Genomic DNA, 25469 nt, shown 5'->3' on the forward strand with positions numbered 1-25469 from the left:
TTAAGCAGGCTGGCAACTTGCCCTCTCTGTCCTAGCATTTTCTGTGTCAAAGGAAGTTTTACAGAAATATCTATAGTGATATGCATTAATGATTTTATTTTGAAATTTTAAGCCTCAGAGGATTTTTTTATCTTAATACTGAAAATATTGTTAAAGCAGTTTTAAACTATAAGTCAAATGCAAATTTCTATACATGATGTTCACATGTTCAACTCTCATTAAGTCCAGGTTTGAATGTATCCAGTACTACTTACAGCTTTCCCCTATAGCTGAATTTATGGTCACAAGCTTTTTTTCTTTTTCATTTTGTTAACAACTTTATTGTGATGTAATTCAAATACCCTATAAATCACCCACTTAAAGTCTACAATTTGTTTTCAGTATATTCACAGAATTGTGCAGCTGTCACCACAGTCATTTTTAGAACATTTTTATTACCCCAAACCCTTTAGCTATTACCCTCCAAATTCCCCCATCCTAGGCAACCTCTAATTTACCTTCTGTCTCTATAGATTTACCTATACTGGATATATCCTATAAATAGAATCATACAATATGTGGCCTTTATGTCTGACTTCTTTCACTTAGCATAATGCTTTTAAGGTTCATCTAGATTGTAGCATGATTCAGTACTTCATTTCTTTGTATGCTGAATATTATTCCATTGTATGATATACCATATATTGTTTGTCCATTCATCAGTTGATGGACTTTTAACTTGTTTCCACATTTTTCCTATAATGTATGCATAATGCTGCTATGAACATTCATGTACAAGTTTTCATGTAGACATACGTTTTCATTTCTCTTGGATATATACTTGGGAATAGAATTACCGAGATATATGGTAACTCTGTGTTTAAGCTTTTGAGGAATGACCAAGCTTCCAAAGCAGTTGCAACAGTTTACATTTCCACTAGCAGTGTTTGGTGGTTTCAGGTTTTCCACATTCTTGTCAGCAACACTTGTTATTATCTGACTTTTTGATTATAAACATCCTCATGGGTGTGAAGTACTATCTCGCTATGGTTTTGATTTGCATTTCCCTGATGACTAATGATGTTGAGCATCTTTCCATGTTCTTGTTGGGCATTTGTATATCTTCTTCAGAGAAATGTCTGTTCAGCTTGCCCATTTTAAATTGGATTTTTAAAACTTTTATTATTATTGAATTGTTCTTTATATATTCTAGATACAAGTTCCTTATCCAGTATATGATTTGCAGATATTTTCTCTCATTCTGCAGTTGTCTTTTCACTTGCCTGATAGCGTCTTTTTTTGGCTACTTGGACCCTCAGCAGTGAAAGTGCAGAGTCCTAACCCCCGGACCACCAGGGAATTCTCTGATAGTGTCTTTTGAAGCACAGAATTTTAAAAATTTTGATGAAAGCCAATTTTTTTTCTTTTTCTTGTGCTTTTGGTGTCATATCTAAAAAGTCATTGCCAAGTCCAAGGTCACCAAGATTTACCTCTATGTTTTCTTCCAAAGTTTTATAATTTTAACTTTTTAGATCTTTGATCCATTTTGAGTTAATTTTTGTATATGGTGCAAGGTGGGGAGGGGGGTGGAAGTCATAGGCTTTTAACTTCAAAAATCAAACCAAAGGTAAAATATCTGAAAATACTAATAAATAAATACACAAATAAGTGGCAAGAGATACATGAAACAAGATTGCCAAAATATTAATAATTGTTGACTGAGTGATGAGAACATGGGGTTTATTATGCTATTTTCTCTACATTTTTTGTTTGAAAATATCCATATAAAATGTTCTTCTAAATATCAATTTTTTAAAAAATATCAATTTATTACAGTTTCTTACTATCTTTTTTTTTTGTGTGTGTGGTACACGGGCCTCTCACTGTTGTGGCCTCTCCCCCTGTGGGGCACAGGCTCCAGACACGCAGGCTCAACGGCCATGGCTCACGGGCCCAGCCGCTCCACGGCATGTGGGATCTTCCCGGACCGGGGCATGAACCCTTGTCCCCTGCATCATCAGGCGGACTCTAAACCACTGCGCCACCAGGGAAGCCCTCTTACTATCATTAATCGCAGGCTTGTTCATTGTATCTTTAGCATGGCTTGGTGTTGGGCTGTTAGTTACTAGATGGCCATAAGTACAAATTCGGTTATAACTATGAAAATCTTATTTAAAATATTATGAGAAACTGTAGAATCAAGATATCAAATTAAGCTAAAACTTTTTTATCCCAAGGTTTCTTAATTCTTGATTTACCCCCAAATTTTATTCTATTTAGAATTTTTATGAACAGTATATTTAAATGTGTTGTATGCAGATTTATGTAAAGTTTATAGATTACTACCTGTTCTGGAGAATGCTGAGTGGGGGAAAGTTCATTTTTGCCTCAGGTAAGCTTGCAGTTGAACAAAATTAAGTTGATATTCTTACTACAAGATTTCTCGGGACCCTTTAATGTGCAAATATGTATCATAAATTTTTAAGATTTGGCAAGCAGTGTTTTTTAAGCTTATTTGACTACTAATGTACTATGGAATAGTTTGTAAAACACTGGCCTGCATATTTAAAATCACGTTATGTCCGTATATAAACAGTTAAGTAGTTTGTTATCATTTGCTTATCATTACCTCGATGGCTGTCATTTCTTAAAATTTCTCCTTATGTCTATCCTTTTCTGTTGCTTTTTCTTGTTTCTTTATTTTACTCTTATATATTTGTCTAACTACTAAAAGTGACCAGATTTTGAACTTGCTGTGTTTCTCTGTAGGTGTGGGGTTTGTAAGACTAAAAAATATTTTCAATTATGCATTTAAAATATAATAAGTTATGACTTTATATTTATTTGTACTTGTTATTTTAATAGCATTTGAAAAATTAGCAAAAGATAGCAATGTTTAGAGAATTACAACTATTAGGTATATTTTGGTATCTTTCTAATTGAATTTTGCTTTATTCCAGAAAATATAGAAAATATAGCCAAAGGAATAACTAGCAGACTTTAAAATCATTCAAAATTATGCCACTCAGAGATAATTATAAGCATCTAAATTTTTTTGATAAAAGTAATACTTATACATGGGGGAAAAAACCCTGGAACTTTATTGAGAGGCATAAAATGAAAGCCTCTCTATTTACCTCCCAGCTGACCATCCCTACCCCAAATCATTAGGGCTTTTCTCCTCAGGTAACCACAAATAATAGTTTCCCAGGTATCCTTTTTGTCATGTTTGTCGTGAACTTTTTGTCATGTTTCTTTCCATCTATGTCACTAGTGCAAGATCATGAAGGACAGGATGAGCCTTGCTTGCACAACTCAAAATTCCAAACTGGAACATTTTAGTATTTTAATATTTAGTATGCTGTTTATGTGGTGATTTAAATCCAAACTAAAGCTTACTTAAAAGCCTTCCAAGTAGTATGACAAAAGATTTTTTAGATTTGTGAACTTATGTTAAGTCCTATTAGACTATGAAAATTAAATTGTCTTTTGAAATACACTTAAAAATCTTCATTGCAAGTGATTAGACAAAAGCCATGCTCTAGTATGATTTTTAATTCCATCCCAGTAACATAGGTCTAGAAGTAAGTCAGCAAGCCAGATGGAAAAAGCTGCTTTTAATAGCTATGGGACTGTGGAAGTTTTTTTCTTCTGTTCCCTAGGAAATATGTACATAGGAATATTAGTGTTTTCTTGGACTGCACTTTTCTTTTACATTAAAACTTTGATTAATGAGAATTAGGGGAGATTGCACTATTACGGTTAATTGAATTTTGGTTATCTGAGGAATAATTAGTAGAACTTCGTATTGCTCTGTTCCTTATTGTTGAAAATCTTCCTGATCTCTGTCAATACCCTTTCTTGCTTTAGTAATTAAATACTTGTTTGTTTCCACTATTTGTCTGTGAGAGAACCATGTCTAAATTATATATACCCCCCCCAAAAAAAATGCCCTCGGGCTTCCCTGGTGGCACAGTGGTTGAGAGTCCGCCTGCCGATGCAGGGGACACGGGTTCGTGCCCCGGTCTGGGAGGATCCCACATGCCACGGAGCGGCTGGGCCCGTGAGCCATGGCCGCTGAGCCTGCGCGTCTGGAGGCTGTGCTCCGCAACGGGAGAGGCCACAACAGTGGGAGGCCCGCGTACCGCAAAAAGTAAAATAAAATAAAATAAATTATATATCCCAGTCCCTCGCACAGGAAGGTCAGACACAAAATTAAGTGCATAGTAAATACTTTTTAAACACTTTGGTTGTTGAAAATAACCTAGTCTTTCTTTGTTTTGGATTTGGCATGCAGTATACTGACTTTTTTCTCAGTAAGCTGAGCTTTTACCATTATGTTGTTTCAGGTACATGTATAAAAGTTTGGATAACATATATCAGTTAAAAAAAGACATTAGAGCCACGAAAGGCCCCGAATAGCCAACAGTATGGTACTGGCCCTAAAAACAGGCACACAGATGAATGGAACAGAATAGAGAGTCCAGAAATAAACCCATGCTCAGATGGTCAATTAATCTATGATAAAGGAGACAAGAATATACAATGAGGAAAAGACAGTCTCCTCAATAAATGATATTGGGAAAACTGGACAGCTACATGCAAAAGAATGAAACTGGACCACTTTGTTACACCATATTCAAAAATAAACTCAAAATGTGTTAAAGACTTAAATGCAAAAGGATGAGATTAGATCACTCCCTAACACCATACACAAAAATAAGCTCAAAATGGATTAAAGACCTAAATGTAAGGCCAGAAACTATCAAACTCTTAGAAGAAAACATAGGAAGAACACTCTATGACATAAATCACAGCAAGATCCTTTCTGACCCACCTCCTAGAGTAATGGAAATAAAAACAAAAAATAAACAAATGGGACCTAATGAAACTTCAAAGCTTTTGCACAGCAAAGGAAACCATAACCAAGACCAAAAGACAACCCTCAGAATGGGAGAAAACATTTGCAAATGAAGCAACTGACAAAGGATTAATCTCCAAAATTTACAAGCAGCTCATGCAGCTCAATAACAAAAAAAACAAACAACCCCATCCAAAAATGGGCAGAAGACCTAAATAGACATTTCTCCAAAGAAGATATACAGAATGCCAACAAACACATGAAAGAATGCTCAACATCATTAATCATTAGAGAAATGCAAATCAAAACTACAATGAGATATCATCTCACACCAGTCAGAATGGCCATCATCAAAAAATCAAGAAACAATAAATGCTGGAGAGGGTGTGGAGAAAAGGGGACACTCTTGCACTGCTGGTGGGAATGTGAATTGGTTCAGCCACTGTGGAGAACAGTATGGAGGTTCCTTAAAAAACTACAAATAGAATTACCATATGACCCAGCAATCCCACTACTTGGCATATACCCTGAGAAAACCAAAATTCAAAGAGAGTCATGTACCAAAATGTTCATTGCAGCTCTATTTACAATAGCCAGGACATGGAAACAACCTAAGCGCCCATCATCGGATGAATGGATAAAGAAGATGTGGCACATATACACAATGGAATATTACTCAGCCTTAAAAAGAAATGAAATTGAGCTATTTGTAATGAGATGGATAGACCTAGAATCTGTCATACAGAGTGAAGTAAGTCAGAAAGAAAAAGACAAATACCGTATGCTAACACATATATATGGAATTTAAGGGAAAAAAATGTCATGAAGAACCTAGGGGTAAGATAGGAATAAAGACGCAGACCTACTGAGAACGGACTTGAGGGTATGGGGAGGGGGAGGGGTGAGTTTTGACAGGGCGAGAGAGAGTCATGGACATATACACACTAACAAACGTAGTAAGGTAGATAGCTGGGGGGAAGCAGCCGCAAGGCACAGGGATATTAGCTCGGTGCTTTGTGACAGCCTGGAAGGGTGGGATGGGGAGAGTGGGAGGGAGGGAGACGCAAGAGGGAAGACATATGGGAACATATGTATATGTATAGCTGATTCACTTTGTTATAAAGCAGAAACTAACACACCATTGTAAAGCAATTATACCCCAATAAAGATGTTAAAAAAAAAAAAAAAAAAAAAAGACTTAAATGCAAGACCTGAAATCATAAAACTCCTAGAAGAAAATATAGGCAGTAACCTCTTTGACATTGGTCTTAGCATTTTTTTTTTTTTGGTTATTCCTCCTCAGCAACATGGATGGACCTGGAAGGTGTTAATGCTAAGTGAAATAAGTCAAACTGAGAAAATACTGAATGATTTCACTTACATATGGAGTCTAAAAAACAAAACAAAATAGAAACAGACTCGTAGATACAGAGAACAAACTGGTGGTAGCCAGAGGGAAGATGGGGTGGGGACACAGACAAAATAGGTGAAGAAGATGAAGAGATACAACTTTGTGTGGTTACAGATAATGTATGGTTATTGTGGTGATAATTTCATAATGTATAAAAATATCAAATCACTATATTGTACACCTGAAACAAATATATTATTAATGCAATTTTAAGTAAATAAATAAAGCAAACAATAAAGAAATGTTAGTATATAATAATTTTGAATGTTATTTTTACATTGTAAATACAGTTACTATAATGGAATGTTTTTAATTAAAAATTTAAGGATTCCATGCTTTGATAGATTGGCTTGCTTTAGGCAGGTATAAAACTTAAGGTCATGAGGTTCATACATCTGTGGCTAACGTAGTTTTCTTCCCTTCCCTTCTCCTCCCCATCTAGTACATATACTTTTTAAAGTATACTTTATATTTACAGAGTTTCTTTATTTTTTATGGTCTGTTGCTAGAGAGAAAGTTAATTCTCTGAAACAGTTTTTGGTTTATTTATAGATTGGTCAAAGAAAAAATGATGTATGAGAAAGAAGCAAAACAACAAGAAGAAAAGATTGAAAAAATGAAAGCTGAAGATGGTGAAAATTATGCTATTAAAAAGCAGGTAAAATTATATCTTAAATAATAACAGCTAACATTTACAGAATACCATATTAACAATGGATTAACAGCCCTCTGAGAAGGTCCTACTAAAGGTCCTATTAAAATCTCCATTTAAAAATAAGGAAAGTTGCCATCTAAAAATAAGGAAACTGGGGGCTTCCCTGGTGGTGTAGTGGTTGAGAGTCTGCCTGCTGAAACAGGGGACATGGGTTTGTGCCCCGGTCCAGGAGGATCCCACATGCCGCGGAGCGGCTGGGGCCGTGAGCCATGGCCACTGAGCCTGCGCGTCCGGAGCCTGTGCTCCGCAACGGGAGAGGCCACAACAGTGAGAGGCCCGCGTACCGCAAAAAAATAAATAAATAAAAATAAGGAAACTGAAACACAGGTTAAATAACTTGCCCATGGTCACACAACTCCTAAGTGTCATACCTGGGATTTGAACACGGGCATTCTGGCTCTGGAATTTGTGCTCTTAGCCATTAAGCAGTACTGCCTCTCCAGTTTTAAGTATTAAATATAAAATGGCCTAGTCTTATAATTAAATATATTTACAGATATTTTTCCTAAACTGATATGAAGACCACCAAAATTATACACACACACACACACACACACACACACACATACACATTATGCATTTCAATGACTACTTCTGATTATCCTCATGACGAGTTTCAGTCTCCTTAGCACTGTATACACGGCTCTTCTTAATTTTGGTACCTCCTTATCATTCCAGCCTCATCTTTTGCCAGTCCCTATCTGGACCTCTTAGGTCCTGCCTTTTAGTTTCCTGAACAAGCCCTTTCTCCTTTACCTCTGAGATATTGCATATGTCTGGGATATTCTTCCTACTGGTCCTACTTACCCTCTCCTTATTAATTCCTACTTATTCTTTTTTTTTTTTTTTTGTGGCACGCGGGCCTCTCACTGTTGTGGCCTCTCCCGTTGTGGAGCACAGGCTCCGGACACGCAGGCTCAGCGGACATGGCTCACGGGCCCAGCTGCTCCGCGGCATGCGGGATCCTCCCAGACCGGGGCCCGAACCCGTGTCCCCTGCATTGGCAGGCAGACTCTCAACCACTGCGCCACCAGGGAAGCCCCCTACTTATTCTTTAAACCTCCTCTACACTCCACCCTAACACTGAGTTAGGTGCCCCTCCTCTGTGGTTTCATAACACTTCCTTTATTCTCATCATAACATCTAATTTATATTCACTCCTGGTTGACACTTGTTTTGTAATTGCTTGAGAAAATAGAGGCTGTCAAGGGAACTTATATTCCCACCACAAAATCTATCAATCTACCTGCACCTGTACCCATACTACCCACCTTCCTTCCTGTTAGAGTGGATTATGTGCCTCAGCCCTTGTTACAACCATCAGTGACATTGTTATCACTTCTTTCTTACATAACCTCTACAGCATTTGACACTCTCCTTGGAATGCTCTTTTATGTTGGCATCTTTGATAGAATGGTCGCCAGGTTTCACTGCCATTTTTTCTCAGTCTGCTTTGCTGAAACTCCCTCTCCCAGCTTGCTGTCTCTCTCCCATCTCTCTCTATGTGTCTCTTTATCTCTCTATCTTTAAAAAAAATTTTTTTAACCTTAAGAGTTCTGGCTACAATTCCTCTCTAGGTAATCTCATACCATCCTTTAACTTTAAGTACCATCTTTATGCCCATTCATTTGTCTGCACAGAACATATTAATTGAACCCCTGGCTACTTGCCAAATACTGTTCCAGGCACTCTTTTAGACATGGCATTAAAAGCAACAACAAAACAGAAAAACCCAGGATTCCTGCTAAGTTAACATTCATTCTGGTGCCAATATCTCCCCAATTTCTATCTCTGGGCCCAACCACTCCAATATATATCAGTATATTCAACTGATCACCAATTTGACATATCCCTTGTGTGTTCAAGACAAGAATCTTGGTCTTCCCTCAACCCAGCTCACCTCCCTGAAACAAGAAGCTAGTCCTTCTCTTGTTTCCCCCCTCTCAATAAATGGTACGTCTACTTATTCAGATACCCAAACCAAAACTTAGGGGTCTTCTCTTTATCACCAAGTCCTCTTTCTTTTTCTTTACATTTCTTTCTCTACTGCCACTATCTTAGTCCAGTCCCCTATCACTTCATGCCTGTACTACTGCAAAAGCCTCCTGGTTGATATCCTCTTTGTCTCTTGATAACCCTCCATTCCTTTCATACCACAGTAGCCAGGTTGATCTCTTTAAAAGGTACATCAGATTACTTATCCCTTTACTTAAAATCCAGTGTCCAGTGCATTTGGAATAAAATCCAGATGACACTAAGTAAAAGGAGAATATAAAAGAACTTATACAGATTATATCTCAAGACTTATTTTTTAAATCAGCTTTATGAACTCACAGTGGTTTTCATCATATAAATTACGTTACAGATGGTAATGCACACTTAACCCAGACTTTAATTAAGTAAAATTAATCACTTAAAGTGGATTTTTCTTTCTTTTTTTTTTCGTGGTACTCGGGCCTCTCACTGCTGCGGCCTTTCCCGTTGTGGAGCACAGGTTCCAGACACGCAGGCTCAGCGGCCATGGCTCACGGGCCCAGCCGCTCTGCGGCATGTGGGATCCTCCCAGACTGGGGCACGAACCCGCGTTCCCTGCATCAGCAGGCGGACTCTCAACCACTACGCCACCAGGGAAGCCCTAAAGTGGATTTTTCTGTAGGTAGTTGCTTTCTGTTGTGCACAAGGAATGCAGTGGCACTTGAAATGTCTCCTTCTTCAGGTTATACAAGAAGAGAACTTTCTTATTTTCTTGAGCTTCCAGGAGAACCTCCCTTCCTCTATGTATGATCTAACAAAGGACATTCGTGTGTCAGATATTCTTAAATTGAGAGAAGATTTGTAAATAGGTGTGCAGATATAGTACGTCCCCCAAAATGTTGACTTTTGTAAACTAACTGCCCTTCATAAGGATTTACATATGGAATGTAACTTTTTGATTCTTAACTTTATGTTAAATGCTTTTTTAATATATACTTCCATAAATATTCATATCATTTTTGTATCTCTCTCACTTCAAGGTACTCTATTTTTTTCCCACATTTAGTGAGAAACATTATAACGTAGTGTATCACTTATTTCACATAGGTCCTTCTTAGACCCCATCTGGTTTATTTTCCCACTTGTGTAGTTAGTGACCTTGTTTAGTTTTTTCTTTGCCTTTTTCTTTTCATCACCAATAATGTATTTTAAAATAGTCCTATAGCTAGAATATGAGTTGTAAGTTACTTGGAATGGGGAATGTGTTTCCTTTCTAAATAAAATTCTACAAATAATGTAACAGATTATCACAGAATCTGTTTTATTTCATTTGTATTTATATATTGATTATCTTTCAGTAAAATTACTACTTGATAGGTAAGGATTAACTCTTTATTGAATCCTGTGTTCTAATTGTTACTTAAAGATATTAGCCACTCACATATATATGGAATCTAAAAAAAAAAAAATAGTTCTGAAGAACCTAGGGGTAGGACAGGAGTAAAGACGCAGACGTAGAGAATGGACTTGAGGACATGGGGGTGGGGGGGAGGGTAAGCAGGGAAGAAGTGAGAGAGTGGCATGGACATATATACACTACCAAATGTAAAATAGATAGCTAGTGGAAGCAACCACAGGGACATCAGCTCAGTGCTTTGTGACCACCTAGAGGGGTGGGATAGGGAGGGTGGGAGGGAGGGAGACGCAAGAGGGAGGGGATATGGGGATATATGTATAGATGATTCACTTTGTTGTACAGCAGAAACTAACACACCATTGTAAAGCAATTATACTCCAATAAAGATGTTAAAAAATAAAAAAATTTTTAAAAATAAAGATATTAGCCACTTACTGGTTATATCATTGACTACATATGCAGATGTAAAAGGGGAAAAATTTTGTTCAAAAACCCTCTCTAAACTCAACCATGTTAAAATTCTTTTGTCACAGTGGTCATGGTTTATAACATGATTTTCTAGATTCATAGTCAGCCTAGTACTTAAATTCAAGAATACCAACCCATATCTAATTACAGAACAATAAATTGTTTTGTTTTCTGATATTCTGAACCTGCAGTGTATACAGTTTTCAGTTGCAGTTTTGTTTCAGGGTCTCATGAAACCTTGTCTTTAGCCCAGCCTACATGCTTTTCTCAATTCCTTTTCCTGGCTTAGCTTTGCGGTGGCCAGCCTTACATGTTTTTTCTTATGTGCAAGGGAGTTGCATTGCCAGAAGCACTGCTCTTTTCCTAATTGCCTACTACTGTAAGGTCAGGAATTGTTTCATGACATTTGCTGATGCCCCTCGTAAAAAATATGGAAGCCAAGTGCCAGATTTTGTGGGTTCTCTACTCTTCTCCCTGTATTTCCTCCTCTTCTGAGCTAAATGCCACCCCCAGTCACTGTACACTACCTTGACTTTTCTCTCACTTGGTTCCATTTTGCTCTGGCTTTCCTAGATCTTCTGAATGAGCCCTAATATTTTATAACATACACATACAATGCTGTCTCTTGGTCCCTGTCAAACTTCTTACCTGAAATTGATTGCCAAAATTGTTCTCTCTTGCACTGGGCTTAATTTTTGTTGTTTTAAAATAAATAACTAGGCAGAAGTTTCAGGACCCTAATAAGCCAAAATACCAGTCAAAGTGTTATTCTATAACACAGCATTCAAATGTTGACTCGATATTGATTTTAGCCTTCTGCTTATGATATTCCTCTTTTCCTCCAATATCCTCATCCCCCGATTAGGGATGATTACAGAGGATTTTGCCCTCAACTGGTGAAGGTATTCTCGTCTTTTTTTGTTTTTTTTTTAAAGCCTATTCTGGAGCAGAAATGATTGGTAATAATGACAATCAAACATATTTCAGTTATTTTACATAAGCCATGATGCATCTCTTACCTTCCAGAAGTAATATTAAAGGACAAACTGGTTCAATTTTCAACAAAGATTTCTCACAAAAACCTTACATTTATTACTAATTGCAGTATTGTGAAATTTTGCACCACATTTTTTGTGATTTACTTGAAACATGAGTTAACGTTCACAATTTGATATTTCTTTTTCCTAAAACTGAAGGGGCAATTTTTTCATTAAATATATGGAAAATAATAGGAGGTTTCAGTCTACAAAGAGGAATTTGACCAAGGGTCTCTTACAAGGCTGCAAGAAACACCAGAGTTTTTTTATCAATAACTAAAATTTTATTGTATCTTGGTACATATAATCAGGTTTATAAATGGTGTTCTATTTATACACTTGCTTTTTTTGTTTTTTGTTACAGACTCACAGGGAGTTGCAAAAAATTTTCAGGGAAGTCTCATATACCCTTTACCATTCCTTTTACAATGTAGCATCTTGCATAATTATATTACAGTATCCAAACCATGAAACTGACATTGGTACACCACAGAGCTTATTTACATTTCACTAGTTATACATGTACTCATTGTGTGTGTGTATAATTCTATGCAATTCCATTGCATGTGTAGCATGTGTAACTACTACACGATCATGATGGAGAACCATTCCATCACAAGACTGCCTTTTGCTATCTCTTTATAGCCCCTGTCCTCTCCACCCCTTAAATCCTAAATAATTAACACTCTTTAAAGAATGTTATATAGCATGGAATGGAATCACACAGTATGTAACCTTTTGAAATTGACTTTTTCCACTTAATAATTTCTTGAGGTCCATCAAGGTCATTGAGTGTATCAATAATTTGTTCCTTACTATTGCTGAGTAGTGTTCCATGGGATGAATGTACCACATTTTAACCATCGAAAGACACTTGGATTGTTTCCAGGTTTTGGTTGATACAAAAAAAGCTGTTATGAACGTTCATATTCAATTTTTACATGAACATAAGTTTTCATTTTCTGGGATAAATGCCCAAGCAATTGCTGGGTCATATTAGTACATTTTTTGTTTTAAAAGAAACTACCAAACTCTTTTCGAGTGGCTGTACCATTTTACATTCCTACCAATGATGTTTGAATGGTTTGACTTCTCCACATCCTCACCAGCATTTGGTGTTATCACTGTTTTTAATTTTAGCATTTAGCCATCACCTACATGATAAGTGTGTAGTGATAGCTGATTGTGCTTTTAATTTGGATTTCCCTAATAGCTAATAGTGTTGAACATCTCATTTGCTTATTGCCCGTCTGTATATCCTCTTCAGTGAAATGTCTGTTCATGTCTTCTGCCCAGTTTCTAAATAGATACTTTATTTTTTTACTTTTTGAATTTTGAGAATTTTTAATATTTTCTAGATAAACGCCCTTTGTTGGATATGTGGTTTGCAAATATTTCCTTTTAGTCTCTAATTTGTCTTTTTACCCTCTTAACACAATCTTTTACTGAGCAACAGTTTTTAACTTTGAGAACACCTTATTTACAGCTAATGCTTCCTTTTGTGAATCATACTTTTGACCTCAAGTCTAAGGCCTCCTTGCCTAGACCTAGGTCCTGAAGATTTTCTCTTTTTTTCTAAAAGTTGTATGGTTTTATGTCTTACATTCAAGGCTTTGATTGATTTTGAGTTAATTTTTATGTAAGGTATGAGGTTTAATTAAAGGTTCATCTTTTTGCCTATGAGTGCCCAGTTGTTCCAGCAGCATTTGTTGAAAAGGTTATCCTTCCTCCATTGAAATGCTTTCATACCTTTGTCAGAAACCTGTTGGACTTATTTGTGTGGGTCTATTTTGGGGTTCCGTTCTGGTCCATTAATGTGTCTAACCCTTTACCAGTACCACACTATCTTGATTACTATAGCTGTATAGTGAACCTTAACACGGAAGACTGAGCCCTCTCAGTTGCTTTGCTTTTCTTTCAAAATTGTTTTACCTATTCTAGTTTCTTGGCTTTTCCATAAAAATTTTAAAATAAGCTTTTCTGTATCTGTAAAACACTTTGCTAAGATTTTGATAGAAATTGCATTAAACGTATATAGATCAACTTGGGGAGATTTGATATCTTTACCACGTTGAGTATTCCAATCAGTGAACATGATAAGTCTCTCCAGTTTATTTAGGTCTGACTTTCATAAGTATTTTGTAATTTTCAGCATACAGATCCTGTACATGTTTTGTTAGATTTAAACCTAAATATTTCATTTTCTTTGAAGCTATTGTAAATGGTATTGTTTTTAGTTTCAGTTTCCCATGCTGTATTTGTTGTTAGGTATAAAAGTGCAGTCAATTTTTTGTGTGTGGATCTTACAACCTGTGACCTTGCTGACCTCACATATGAGTTCTGGGAGTTTTTGGTAGATTTCTTCTGATTTTCTACATAGACAGTCATGTCATTTGCAAGTCATTTGCAAATAAGAACAGTTTTATTTCTTTTAAATCTGTATGTCTTTTATTTCTTTTCTTGCTTTGTTGCACTGGCTGGAACTTAAAGTGCTATGTTGAATAGGAATGGTCAGAGTGGACATCCTTACCTTGTTCCCAGTCTTAGGGAGATAGTTTTTTATCATTACATAAATATTAGCTGTAGGGGTTTTGTAGGTGGTCTTTTTCAAGTTGAGGAAATTCTTCTCTATTCACAGTTTTGCTGAGTATTTTTGTCATGAATAGGTGTTGGATTTTGTCAAATGCTTCTTCTGTGTCATTTCGTAAGATCACATGATTTTTCTTCTTTGGCCTGTTGATACTGTGAATTACATGGATTAATTTTCAAATATCGAACCAGCCTTGATTGTGTTATATAATTCTCTTTTTTTTTAACATCTTTATTGGAGTATAATTGCTTTGCAATGGTGTGTTAGTTTCTGCATTATAACAAAGTGAATCAGCTATATATATACATATATCCCCATATCCCCTCCCTCTTGCGTCTCCCTCCCACCCTCCCTATCCCACCCCTCTAGGTGGTCACAAAGCACCAGCTGATCTCCCTGTGCTATGCAGCTGCTTCCTACTAGCTATCTGTTTTACATTTGGTAGTGTATATATGTCCATGTCACTCTCTCACTTCGTCCCAGCTTACCCTTCCACCTCCCTGTGTTCTCAAGTCCATTCTCTACATCTGCATCTTTATTCCTGTCCTGCCCTTAGGTTCTTCAGAACCACTTTTTTTTTAGATTCCATATATATATGTGTTAGCATACGGTATTTGTTTTTCTCTTTCTGACTTACTTCACTCTGTATGACAGACTCTACATCCATCCACCTCGCTACAAATAACTCAGTTTTGTTTCTTTTTATGGCTGAGTAATATTCCGTTGTATATATGTGCCACATCTTCTTTATCCATTCATCTGTAGATGGACATTTAGGTTGCTTCCATGTCCTGGCTATTGTAAATAGAGCTGCAATGAATATTGTGGTACATGACTCTTTTTTTTTTTTTTTTTTGCGGTACATGGGCCACTCACTGCTGTGGCCTCTCCCACTGCGGAGCACAGGCTCTGGACGCACAGGCCCAGCGGCCATGGATCACGGGCCCAGCCGCTCCACGACACGTGGGATCCTCCCAGACCGGGGCATGAACGTGTGCCCCCTGCATCAGCAGGCGGGCTCCCAACCACTGCACCACCAGGGAAGCCTGGTACATGACTCTTTTTGAATTATGGTTTTCACAGGGTATATGCCCAGTAGTGGGATTGCTGGGTCGTATGGCAGTTCTATTTTTAGTTTTTTAAGGAACCTCCGTACTGTTCTCCATAGTGGCTGTATCAATTTACATTCCCACCAACAGTGCAAGAGAGTTCCCTTTTCTCCACACCCTCTCCAGCATTTATTGTTTGTAGATTTTTTGATGATGGCCATTCTGACCAGTGTGAGGTGATACCTCATTGTAGTTTTGATTTGCATTTCTCTAATGATTAGTGATGTTGAGCATCCTTTAATGTGTTTGTTGGCAATCTATATATCTTCTTTGGAGAAATGTCTATTTAGCTCTTCTGCCTAGTTTTGGATTGGGTTGTTTGTTTTTTTGATACTGAGCTGCATGAGCTGCTTATAAATTTTGGAGATTAATCTTTTGTCAGTTGCTTCATTTGCATATATTTTCTCCCATTCTGAGGGTTGTCTTTTTGTCTTGTTTATGGTTTCCTTTGCTGTGCAAAAGCTTTTAAGTTTCATTAGGTCCATTTGTTTATTTTTGTTTTTATTTCCATTTCTCTAGGAGGTGGGTCAAAAAAGATCTTGCTGTGATTTATGTCATAGAGTGTTCTGCCTGTGTTTTCCTCTAAGAGTTTTATAGTGTCTGGCGTTACATTTAGGTCTTTAATCCATTTTGACTTTATTTGTATAATTCTCTTAATTGCTGAATTAGATTTGCTAATATTTTGTTGAGGACTTTTGCATCTAAGTTTATGGGAGATAATGGTCTGCGGTTTACTTTTTTTTATACTGTATTTGTTAGGTTGGGAAGTGTTCTCTCTTTTTTTTTTTCTTGAAAGATTTATGTAAAATTGGTGTTAAGTGTTTAAATATTTGATAAGGTTGTCCAGTGGAAGCATCTGGGCTTGAAGAGTTCTTTTTCAAGAACTTTTTAATTACAGATCCAATTTCTTTAATAATTATAGAACTGTTCAGTTTATCAGTTGCGTTTTGTAGTTTTCAAGGAATTGGCCCATTTCTTCTAAGTGGTTGAATTTATGAGCATTATGAACAATATTATAAAATCACTTTCAGTATTTTTTCTCCTTTTGTTGGTTGTGGGGTCTGTGTTGACATTCTGTATTTTGTTACTGATACTGGTGATTTGTGCCTTCTTACTCTGTATTTGTCAGTCTTAACTAGAGGTTTATCAATTGTTTTTCCAAAATAAAGCTCTTCATTTCACTGCTTTTTTTCCCTCTGTTCTTTTCCTGTTTTTAATTTCATTGATTTCTGATTGTGTATTTATTCTTTCCTTTCTTCTGCTTGTTTTAGGTTTCTTTTGTTCTTCTTTTTCTAGGTTCATGAAGGAAAAACTTAGATTTTTAATTTGAGATCTTTCCTCTTTCCTAATCTAAGCAGTTAGTGTTCTCAATTTCCCTCTCAGCCCTGCTTTAGCTGAATCTCACAAAAGTTGACATGTTGTATTTTCATTTTCATTTATCTATGTATTTCTCTGTTCCCTTTGAGACTTCCTTGTTGACCCATCAGTTATTTAGAAGAATGTTTAATTTCTAAGTGTTGAGTCCTGCTATCTTTCTATTATTGATTTCTAATTTTATTCCATTATAGTCAGACATGTTCTGTGTGTTATTTCAATACTTTTAAATTTGTTGAGGTTTTTGTTTGTTTTGTGTTTTGATCCAGGATATAGTGTACTGCAGAGAATGTTTCATGAGTGCTTGAGAAGTGTTTGTATTAATCTTTCATAGGTAGAGTGTTCTATAAATGTCAGTTAGATCTTTTGGTTGATGGTGTTACTGAGTTCTTTTATATCTTTGCTGATTTCTTTCCTCTAGTACCTCTGTCAGTTGCTAAGAGTGGCGTATTGAAATCCTCAGCTGTATTTGTGGATTTGTTTGTCTCTCCTTTTAGCGTTATCATTTCTTGTTTTATGTATTTTGAAGCTCTTTTGTTTAGTGTGTACACATTTAGGATCACTGTGTTTTCTTAGTGGATTGATCTTTTTTTTTTTTTTTTTTTTTTTGCGGTACGCGGGCCTCTCACTGTTGTGGCCTCTTCCGTTGTGGAGCACAGGCTCCGGACGCGCAGTCTCAGCGGCCATGGCTCATGGACCCAGCCGCTCCACAGCATGTGGGATCTTCCCGGACTGGGGCATGAACCCGTGTCCCCTGCATCAGCAGGCGGACTCTCAACCACCGCGCCACCAGGGAAGCCCCGGTGGATTGATCATTTTAATATCCCTCTGTGCCCCTCATAATTTTTTTGCTCTTAAGTCTATTTTATCCAATATTAATATAGCCAATACTGCTCTTTTTTTAATGTTTGCATGATGTATTGTTTTTCCATCCTTTTTTTTAAACCTGTATTTCATTATTTTGAAATGAGTTTCTTGTAGACTGGTTTTTAGCTAGTAAATTTAGACCATTCATATTTAAGTAATTATTGATGTGTCAGGGCTTAGAGCCCAGATTATTTTTTAATCATAGAATTCTTCTTACATCCTTAACCATTCATCAGTAACCACAAAACACAAGTCAAATGAATTTCTTTCTTTCTTTTTCTTTTTTTCTTCACGGCATGGTGACTGGGTCCTAAGAGAAGTGTTTCCCAAAAGTGATCAATCCAAGAGGCCCATGTGGAAGCTACAAGGCTTCTTAAGACCCAGCTTCAGGTCTTCAGTCCCAGAATGCCATTTCTGCCACATTCTGTTGGTCACACAGTGCCAGACCAAATTCAGTGTGGGAGGTGACTGCACAAGGGCAGGAATACAAGGCGGTGAGGATCATTGGAAGCTGTCTTGGTTACTGACTGCCACTACCACTAATTCACATGCTAGAGTTGAAATCAGAATCATGGACTGTAACTCACCTGTTAACTAGCTAATCACTTTGGGACTCAACTTTATCATTTGTAGACTGAGGAGGCTGGACTAGATGACCACTTATGTCTCTTCTGACTTTATAATTCTCTATTTCTCAGAGTATCTTTATATCTTTTTTCCCCAGCTTTATTGAGGTATAATTAAAATTGTATATATTTAAGGTATGTAGCTTGATGGTTTGATATACATATACATTGTGAAATAAATATTCACCATGTTCAAGCTACTTAACATATCCATCACCTCACATAGTTACTGTTTTCTTTCTTTCTTTCATCAAATGGATTTCTTAACTTGTTTATTATCACATTACCATTTTGCCACCATGTAAAAGGAAAGACTTAACTATTGTTCCAGTAATCTCTGAACTAATCTAAATCTCAGTTTGATAAACTAATGCAGTTACCATTGGTTCCAGAAGCAGCCAGTATCTAATATTAGAGTGTTTATAGATTATTATAGGTATAGCCAGGCCTGGGTGAATGATCTGGATCACGAAAGAAGCTGGAAACCTTATCCCAGTTGAACAGTACCAAAAGGACTTGACATTGGCTAGATTATTTCACACTTCTTTCTGAAAAAATAAAGATCTGCCAATAAGGCTTTTCCTTTCCGCTGTATGTATGTTTTGATTATTAAAAAAATTGATCATATTTTAGGTCAGTAGTTTATTCATTGCTATAATGAGCCTTGCTAAGCCTCCCCCAACATCAGTTTTACCTGAATAACTTGCCCCCCAAAAATCATAACTTGTTTTAAAAACAGTAAGATACCAGTAGGACTGCATCCTGTTGTGTTCTCCTGAGTTCCTTGTACCTGCATATCTGTGCCAAGATCCTTACTTAACCTCAGTCCTGTCATAGTAAGCACTAGAATGAACTGACAGTTTATCCAGATATTTTAAACAGAGGCCCCACTCATTCGAATGACTCCTTCCCAAGGGGAACACTTTGAATGATAATACTTTTTTAGTTTATGCAGGTATTTTGAAGGGTGTCTTTACTGTATAATCACACCTTGTATACTGTCTTTTTAAATTATTCCTGACAGTTGTAATTCATTGTAGGAAGGTAAAGTATATGATTTATGGCCTTGATTAAGGTGTGGTTTATGGATTCCAAATCATAGTTACCACTGTACTGTATGCCTTTGGCTCCCTGTGGCATGATCTTCTTGAAGCATTGTTAAGTGTTTATTTTCATGTTTATTCTCCTGTATGGATTGGAGGATGAGACCTCTTTTTCGTCTTTATATCCCCCATACTTGGCATCCTGCAAATATATAGTAAGCTTATTGTATGAAATGAGGCTGGTGTATGGGACAGACGGAGCTTTAGCCCTACTTAAGTCAGAGTCCTGTTTTGATAGACTAATTGAGGAGTTTTGCTCTATAATAATGGATAGAACAATAATGACTAGAAATTATTTTGGACATCATTGTTTAAAGTTCATTTCAGTGACAACACTAAAGCTTGCCTAACAAATTTTACAAGTGTACATTTTGGCTTATCATGTGTTTGACCAAATTCTTTATATTCATTTCATCTTGTTTAATTCCTATAAGCTATTTTCAAGTGGCATCCATAGGGGAGGAAATATGAATCGCTTACCCAATGAAACGTCCCTGTCACTGATTTTTCACATGTATTCAAACTAACCAGTTACACAAAAATAAATTAGTGGCAATGATTGAATATTTAGGCATAGGATGAATAGCTGTAAAATAAAGTCATGATCCTGTGTTTGAAATTTTCAACATGTGCCTTATTAGTAAAAGAATTACAAGTTCAGCAATAGATTTCACCTGAGAAAAGAGATGTGGCTAGAGAGCATCCTTGTATATTATAATTTTGATTTTTATTTACATTGTGAACTGTGACAAAACTTTTGGGAAAAGGAAGAGGTAATGGGATTTATTAAAGTTTCTATTAGAATGTAGTATGATTACCATTAAATTATGTCTTTTGTTTTTATGTGAGCTAGGTAATAAAGCTTCTAGGTTAAAGTTTAGATTTTGTACTCATTTAACCAAAGGTGTTTGACCAAACATTACTTTTTGGAAATAAATGTTTTAATGATCACTGTGTTTCTTTCTGAGACTAGTTTAAGGAAATAAAGCTTCCTACTTCCTTAGGAAGTAGACTTATTTGAGGTCTGACATCTGACACTAATGTATTTACCCCTCTTATTGATTGGGTTTCCCAGTCATCTCTTTGATTTTTTTTCTTTTTCTATGATTTGATATGTTACAGTCCTTCTTCAAACGATGGATTTTTAAGTCTAGAAATATCCTCCAAAATAAAGATTCCTGTTTTTAATACTGTAGTGTCTGTCTTCAGGAGGAATAGACAGAAGTAGAAGTTCACATTCAGAGGGGTGCCAGGTTGGTAATTTGGATCAAACTGCATGGGGAGAATAATCTCTCTCCTAAAATGAAGCACAAGGATAAGTAATAACTTTTTATGCATGATAAGCATCAAAAATATGAGCCTGCTGGTCTTTGCTTTTCATTTTTCTTTACCTCTGTCTTTCAGTGAGAACCTCCTGCAGTGTGCACACGATGTGATCAATAACTCAATAACTTTTTTCATGCAGTAATTATCTCCGTGTGATATTATCTGAACACTGTTTTTCCTTATTACTCAAAAGATGCAGGAGATATTTATATAACCAGCTGATCCCATTTTGGATAAAGGTGCTTTGTGACAGCAGGAGAAATAGTTTATTTTAAATAGCCTTTTTAAATAAATGCTCTATGAAAAGCTTTTTGAGTTAATTTTTGCTTAGCATGAGAGGGTGATTACCACAAAGGTTTAGATGTAAAACTTGTACTTTGTATATTTTACATTATGATAGTCATTCTTTCTAACTTATAATAAACACAATTAAAATTAAAATATTGAACAATTTAACATAACAGTAATTTTTTTCTGATTCCTCTAAATCATTTTATATATTTTCAGAGGTATGAGCTAAATGCGTAAGTTCTACCATTTCTGCATGTCTCACAGAGATTCTCATTATAGGCAGAGATCCTGCAAGAGTCCCGGATGATGATCCCAGATTGCCAGCGCAGGTTGGAAGCTGCATATACTGATCTTCTGCAGTTATTAGTAAGTAATACTTATCTGTCTTATGTTTCAATTTTTTTTCAGTCTAATACACAAAAGGCCAAAATTTTAAATGTTTAACACTGAAAGCTAGTTGGTGACATTTTGTTTACTTGCTCAGTGTACCAGTTTATTTTTAAATAATTAATGGAGTTTAAGTGGTGTTTTAAGTTATACCTCCAGTAAAAGTACTGTGTCTAACGTGTTTATTTATTTAAACTTAATTAATTAAATATATTTGAGTTATCATGGTAGGTATTCATAGTACTAATACTGTCCAGCAATATCTTGAATGATTTGGTTTTCACACATAAAGATCTTTTTTGACACATTAAAGGTGAGTAGTCTGTTTGAAATTTTAAAAGATCCAAATGTTTCAAATGAATTTGGGCTGTTTTAAAAAGGATTTGGAATTCTTTCCAATTCAAACCTAAATCGATTTGAGAGAGTAAAGAAAACCCTGTACAGTAATATTTAGGCAGTCCTCTCATATTAACTTGGAGCTGTATAACACTCTTATCATACTTGCTGGTATAAATGTCTTGTGATACAGTGGCAGAATCATTTTAAAAAGCGTTCTAAGAAAAATGCAAAGTCATCTTTTTTATTTCTTAATAGAGATAAAAGCATAACACTATATACCAGCCGATTATTATTGCTGTTTGATGATAATTTGATGAATTCTATCATTTCCTTTATTAACCTCATTTTATGTTTCTAGTTCTTGAGCTAATATTAATTACCAGCTACATAGCTGTCTCCTGATTCATAGTTTTCCCTATATAACAAAAGTAGTGTGAGGCTTTTTCAGTATGATCATGTATATGTATTCTTGGAAAGAGAGTGAGATTTGTTTTCCCTCCAAAATAATATTAGGACTAAATCTGTAGAAAAGCAGAGAGAAATACTTACATTTTACTTTACTTTTGACACAGAACTCATATTTATCTATAGGAACCTTTTAAAGGCAGGAAAACTCTCTTTAAAGCCAAAAATGAAGATATGGTTAAAAGACAGATGAAATAAAAGATAGATGAAAGCAGGAAATAATTACTCTATTAAAATATTACCCAAAACAAAAGCATCATTTGTATTTCCTGAAAACTGAAATGCTTTTTTCTCTCATGAATGTAGTAGCTGAGAAAGTAATAGAAACTGCTTGAAAAAAATACTATTGTCTTTGGATGATATATTTGTGTGTGAGGATATATTCAGCAGCGTCTGTACCCTCGAAGAGCTTATATTTTCTGACAGAGAACAAAGACATAGTTTAGGTGTAATACAGAAGTTTCAGAAATTCTTCCTTGTAGTCTGAATTAAGCAAATCCTCAGTCTTTTTTGCTTTAAAATTTCATATTAAATACATATACACACACTTTATTCCCTCTGCCCTGTAACTTTGTATATATCCATCTTTTATTGCCTTGAATTGCTATCGCTTTATTTATTAAAAAATCAAAATTTGCTATGCACAGTAACTTAGATGATATTATTTCATTTCTCTGTTACTGTTACAATATGTTAGTAAAAGTTTGCTGTGTAAAATACCAAGGAAAGACTCAATCTTTAATTGAGCCTTTTATCAGAAAATGAAAGCTGTCAGGCTGTTTCTTTGTAGTAGTGTATATAATACTCAATACCAAGCAGACAGTTCACTTTTCTGATTCAAAGATTGTACTTAACTTTGGTGTGACACCAGTAGCCGCCTTTGTCATTGTGAGTAGTTGGAGGATTATTTTGGTCTGAATGTCATTATATATGTAACACACTAGTAAATAATTTTTTACTTGTAGTGCGTTACTAATAATAACTCCATTTGTATGGTGATGTGTTGACAAAGTGAGAATGCAGTGTTTTAAAATTTTTTCTGAGGTTTTAATTTAATTACTTAATGCCAGTACCTTTAGATGACCATGTTTTTCACTTATTGTATGAGTATATACAATGAAACAAAACCAAACCTGTTATTTCTTCCCTTACCTGTAATGAAAGAACAGAATTGTTCTTCAGAAATCTGTGGAATTATACTATATTTAGGTGAGGCTTGGCATCCTTTTTGTTTTAATTTTTGAGCTGCTTATGTTGATGGTTTTTAATATTTGAGTAATTAAAGTATTGAAGTTCGAGAAGGATAAACCTAATTTTTATTATATTTAATTTCAGGAGACTGAAAAAGACTTGGGAGAAGCTGAGGAATATAAGGAGGCACGTTTAGTACTGGATTCAGTGAAGTTAGAAGCCTGAAGGTTTTCTATACAGGGTGTTTTTTTGCATTAAGTCCTGGGATCCATTCCACAATTCATTATTTTTGACCACTGCTATGTGTCCAAGTAGTATGAGAATGTGATTCTTTTTATGCAGTGCATGTTTTTCTTTGCCTGATTTAATGTGTCAAATAAATGAGTTCATCTAATAAAATTGCTTCTTTCGTACTTTACAGCGTATTTTAATGAACCTTTTATCATTAAGTCATAGCCATTTTTGACAGAGAATTAAAATCTGTTAGGTCCTATTTAAAGTCTAGATATTTTGCTGCTTAAGCATGGATTAAGTTAAAAATAGGTTACTTTTTTTTAAGATAAAAATCCAAATTTTGAAATTTTATTCTGAGGAGGATACAACTCCCAGGTAAGAGAGTAAGAACCTCTCTGTGGATACAGCCTTACATATTTATTTCTTCACAGTGAAAGTCCAACATTTCCATCACTATGAACTAATGAGAAACATATAAATCTTTTTACAGAAAGTCAGATTTATACAGAAAACACCAACCATTTAGATCTTCAAGAATAAGATTCTTATGAACAATAAAGAATTGAATTGTATTTTAAAGGAATAATGGCTGTTGCCAGTGGTGTGCTGGGAAATGTTTAGTGGCTTTTCAAAATGGGAAGGGAACCTCTGGTTTGTAGCTTTTGCTGATTTCTATAGTGTAAATACTCCCACTGTGACTGATTTCAAGTGACTAACGTGACATCAGCCAAACAGAGCTGGGGAGATACAAGTCAGCTATAGCATGCACTGGCCATAGCCAAACCTGGATTGTCTTGATTGACAAGAAAAAAGGGTATTGTTGCATCACAAAGCTTTTTCCCAGTACTACTGTAAATCCATAACCTAATCATTTGAGTTTATTTCCCAAAAATAAATGACAACTTTAGTTTTCTCATATTTCTAGAAAATGTATATGAGCCATATGTCACCTACCTAACATGAGCCATGATCTAATGAACCAAACTAGTAATAATAACATTTAAACTTTAAAGCTCATAATTGAAAAAATAAGAGAACTTGAATTTTTGCTGCTATAAAATACATACTTGTAGTATGGTGGGTCTGATTTTGGAAATTGCAGATGGTCACTAGAAACTATAACATTTCTTGAATCTGTCAAAAAGATCAAAGAGAAAAATAATACTATTCTTTCCCAATGTTATTTCTGAAGGCTACTCTGTTTTAAAGCACAGAAAGTATCATTTATAAAATAAAACTTACACATTCAGAAAATTACTTCATCAGAGAATAACATATCTGAAGCATTTCTAAATTGAAATGTCATCATTTAAAAACATATTAAAAGGATAGGGAGGGTGGGAGGGAGACGGAGAAGGGAGGAGATATGGGGATATATGTATATGTATAGCTGATTCAGTTTGTTATATAACAGAAACTAACACACCATTGTAAACCAATTATACTCCAATAAAGATGTTAAAAAAATAAAACATATTACATGCCATTTTTAAAGTATTTGAGGTAGAAGAGGGGACAAATGAGGAAATAAAAATTATAATTACAATGTAAAATTTTATACTAAGGTTCACTATTAGAGATTTGAATACCAGGAGATTTGAACTCTTCAGATTTAGATTATTATGTGGTTGGTATTAAGAACAGAACAGGTGGGCCTTTTCTGGTTTGGGGCTTATTTTTTTGTTTTTGGCATATTGAGTTTTTT

General features: G+C 35.5%; 1 protein-coding gene across 2 annotated transcripts in view; it reads left to right on the forward strand.

Annotated features, from left to right (window-relative positions):
- The window catches only part of TBCA (tubulin folding cofactor A), a 107136-nt gene extending 83188 nt beyond the window's left edge, over positions 1-23948 (forward strand). The window contains exons 2-5 of one of the 2 annotated variants that reach the window (XR_004349315.1): positions 6804-6909; positions 7862-9618; positions 21428-21514; positions 23675-23948. Coding sequence is in view for 1 of the 2 variants with exons in the window: in XM_032627878.1 (XP_032483769.1) it covers positions 6804-6909; positions 21428-21514; positions 23675-23755 (274 nt within the window). In the remaining variant the exon portion in view is untranslated. The remainder of the gene's footprint in view (positions 1-6803; positions 6910-7861; positions 9619-21427; positions 21515-23674) is intronic. The other variant, XM_032627878.1, reaches the window with a different exon arrangement.
- Positions 23949-25469: the final 1521 nt, after the last annotated feature.

The sequence above is a fragment of the Phocoena sinus genome, chromosome 3 (assembly GCF_008692025.1).
Source record: "Phocoena sinus isolate mPhoSin1 chromosome 3, mPhoSin1.pri, whole genome shotgun sequence".
Taxonomy (NCBI): Eukaryota; Metazoa; Chordata; class Mammalia; order Artiodactyla; family Phocoenidae; genus Phocoena; species Phocoena sinus.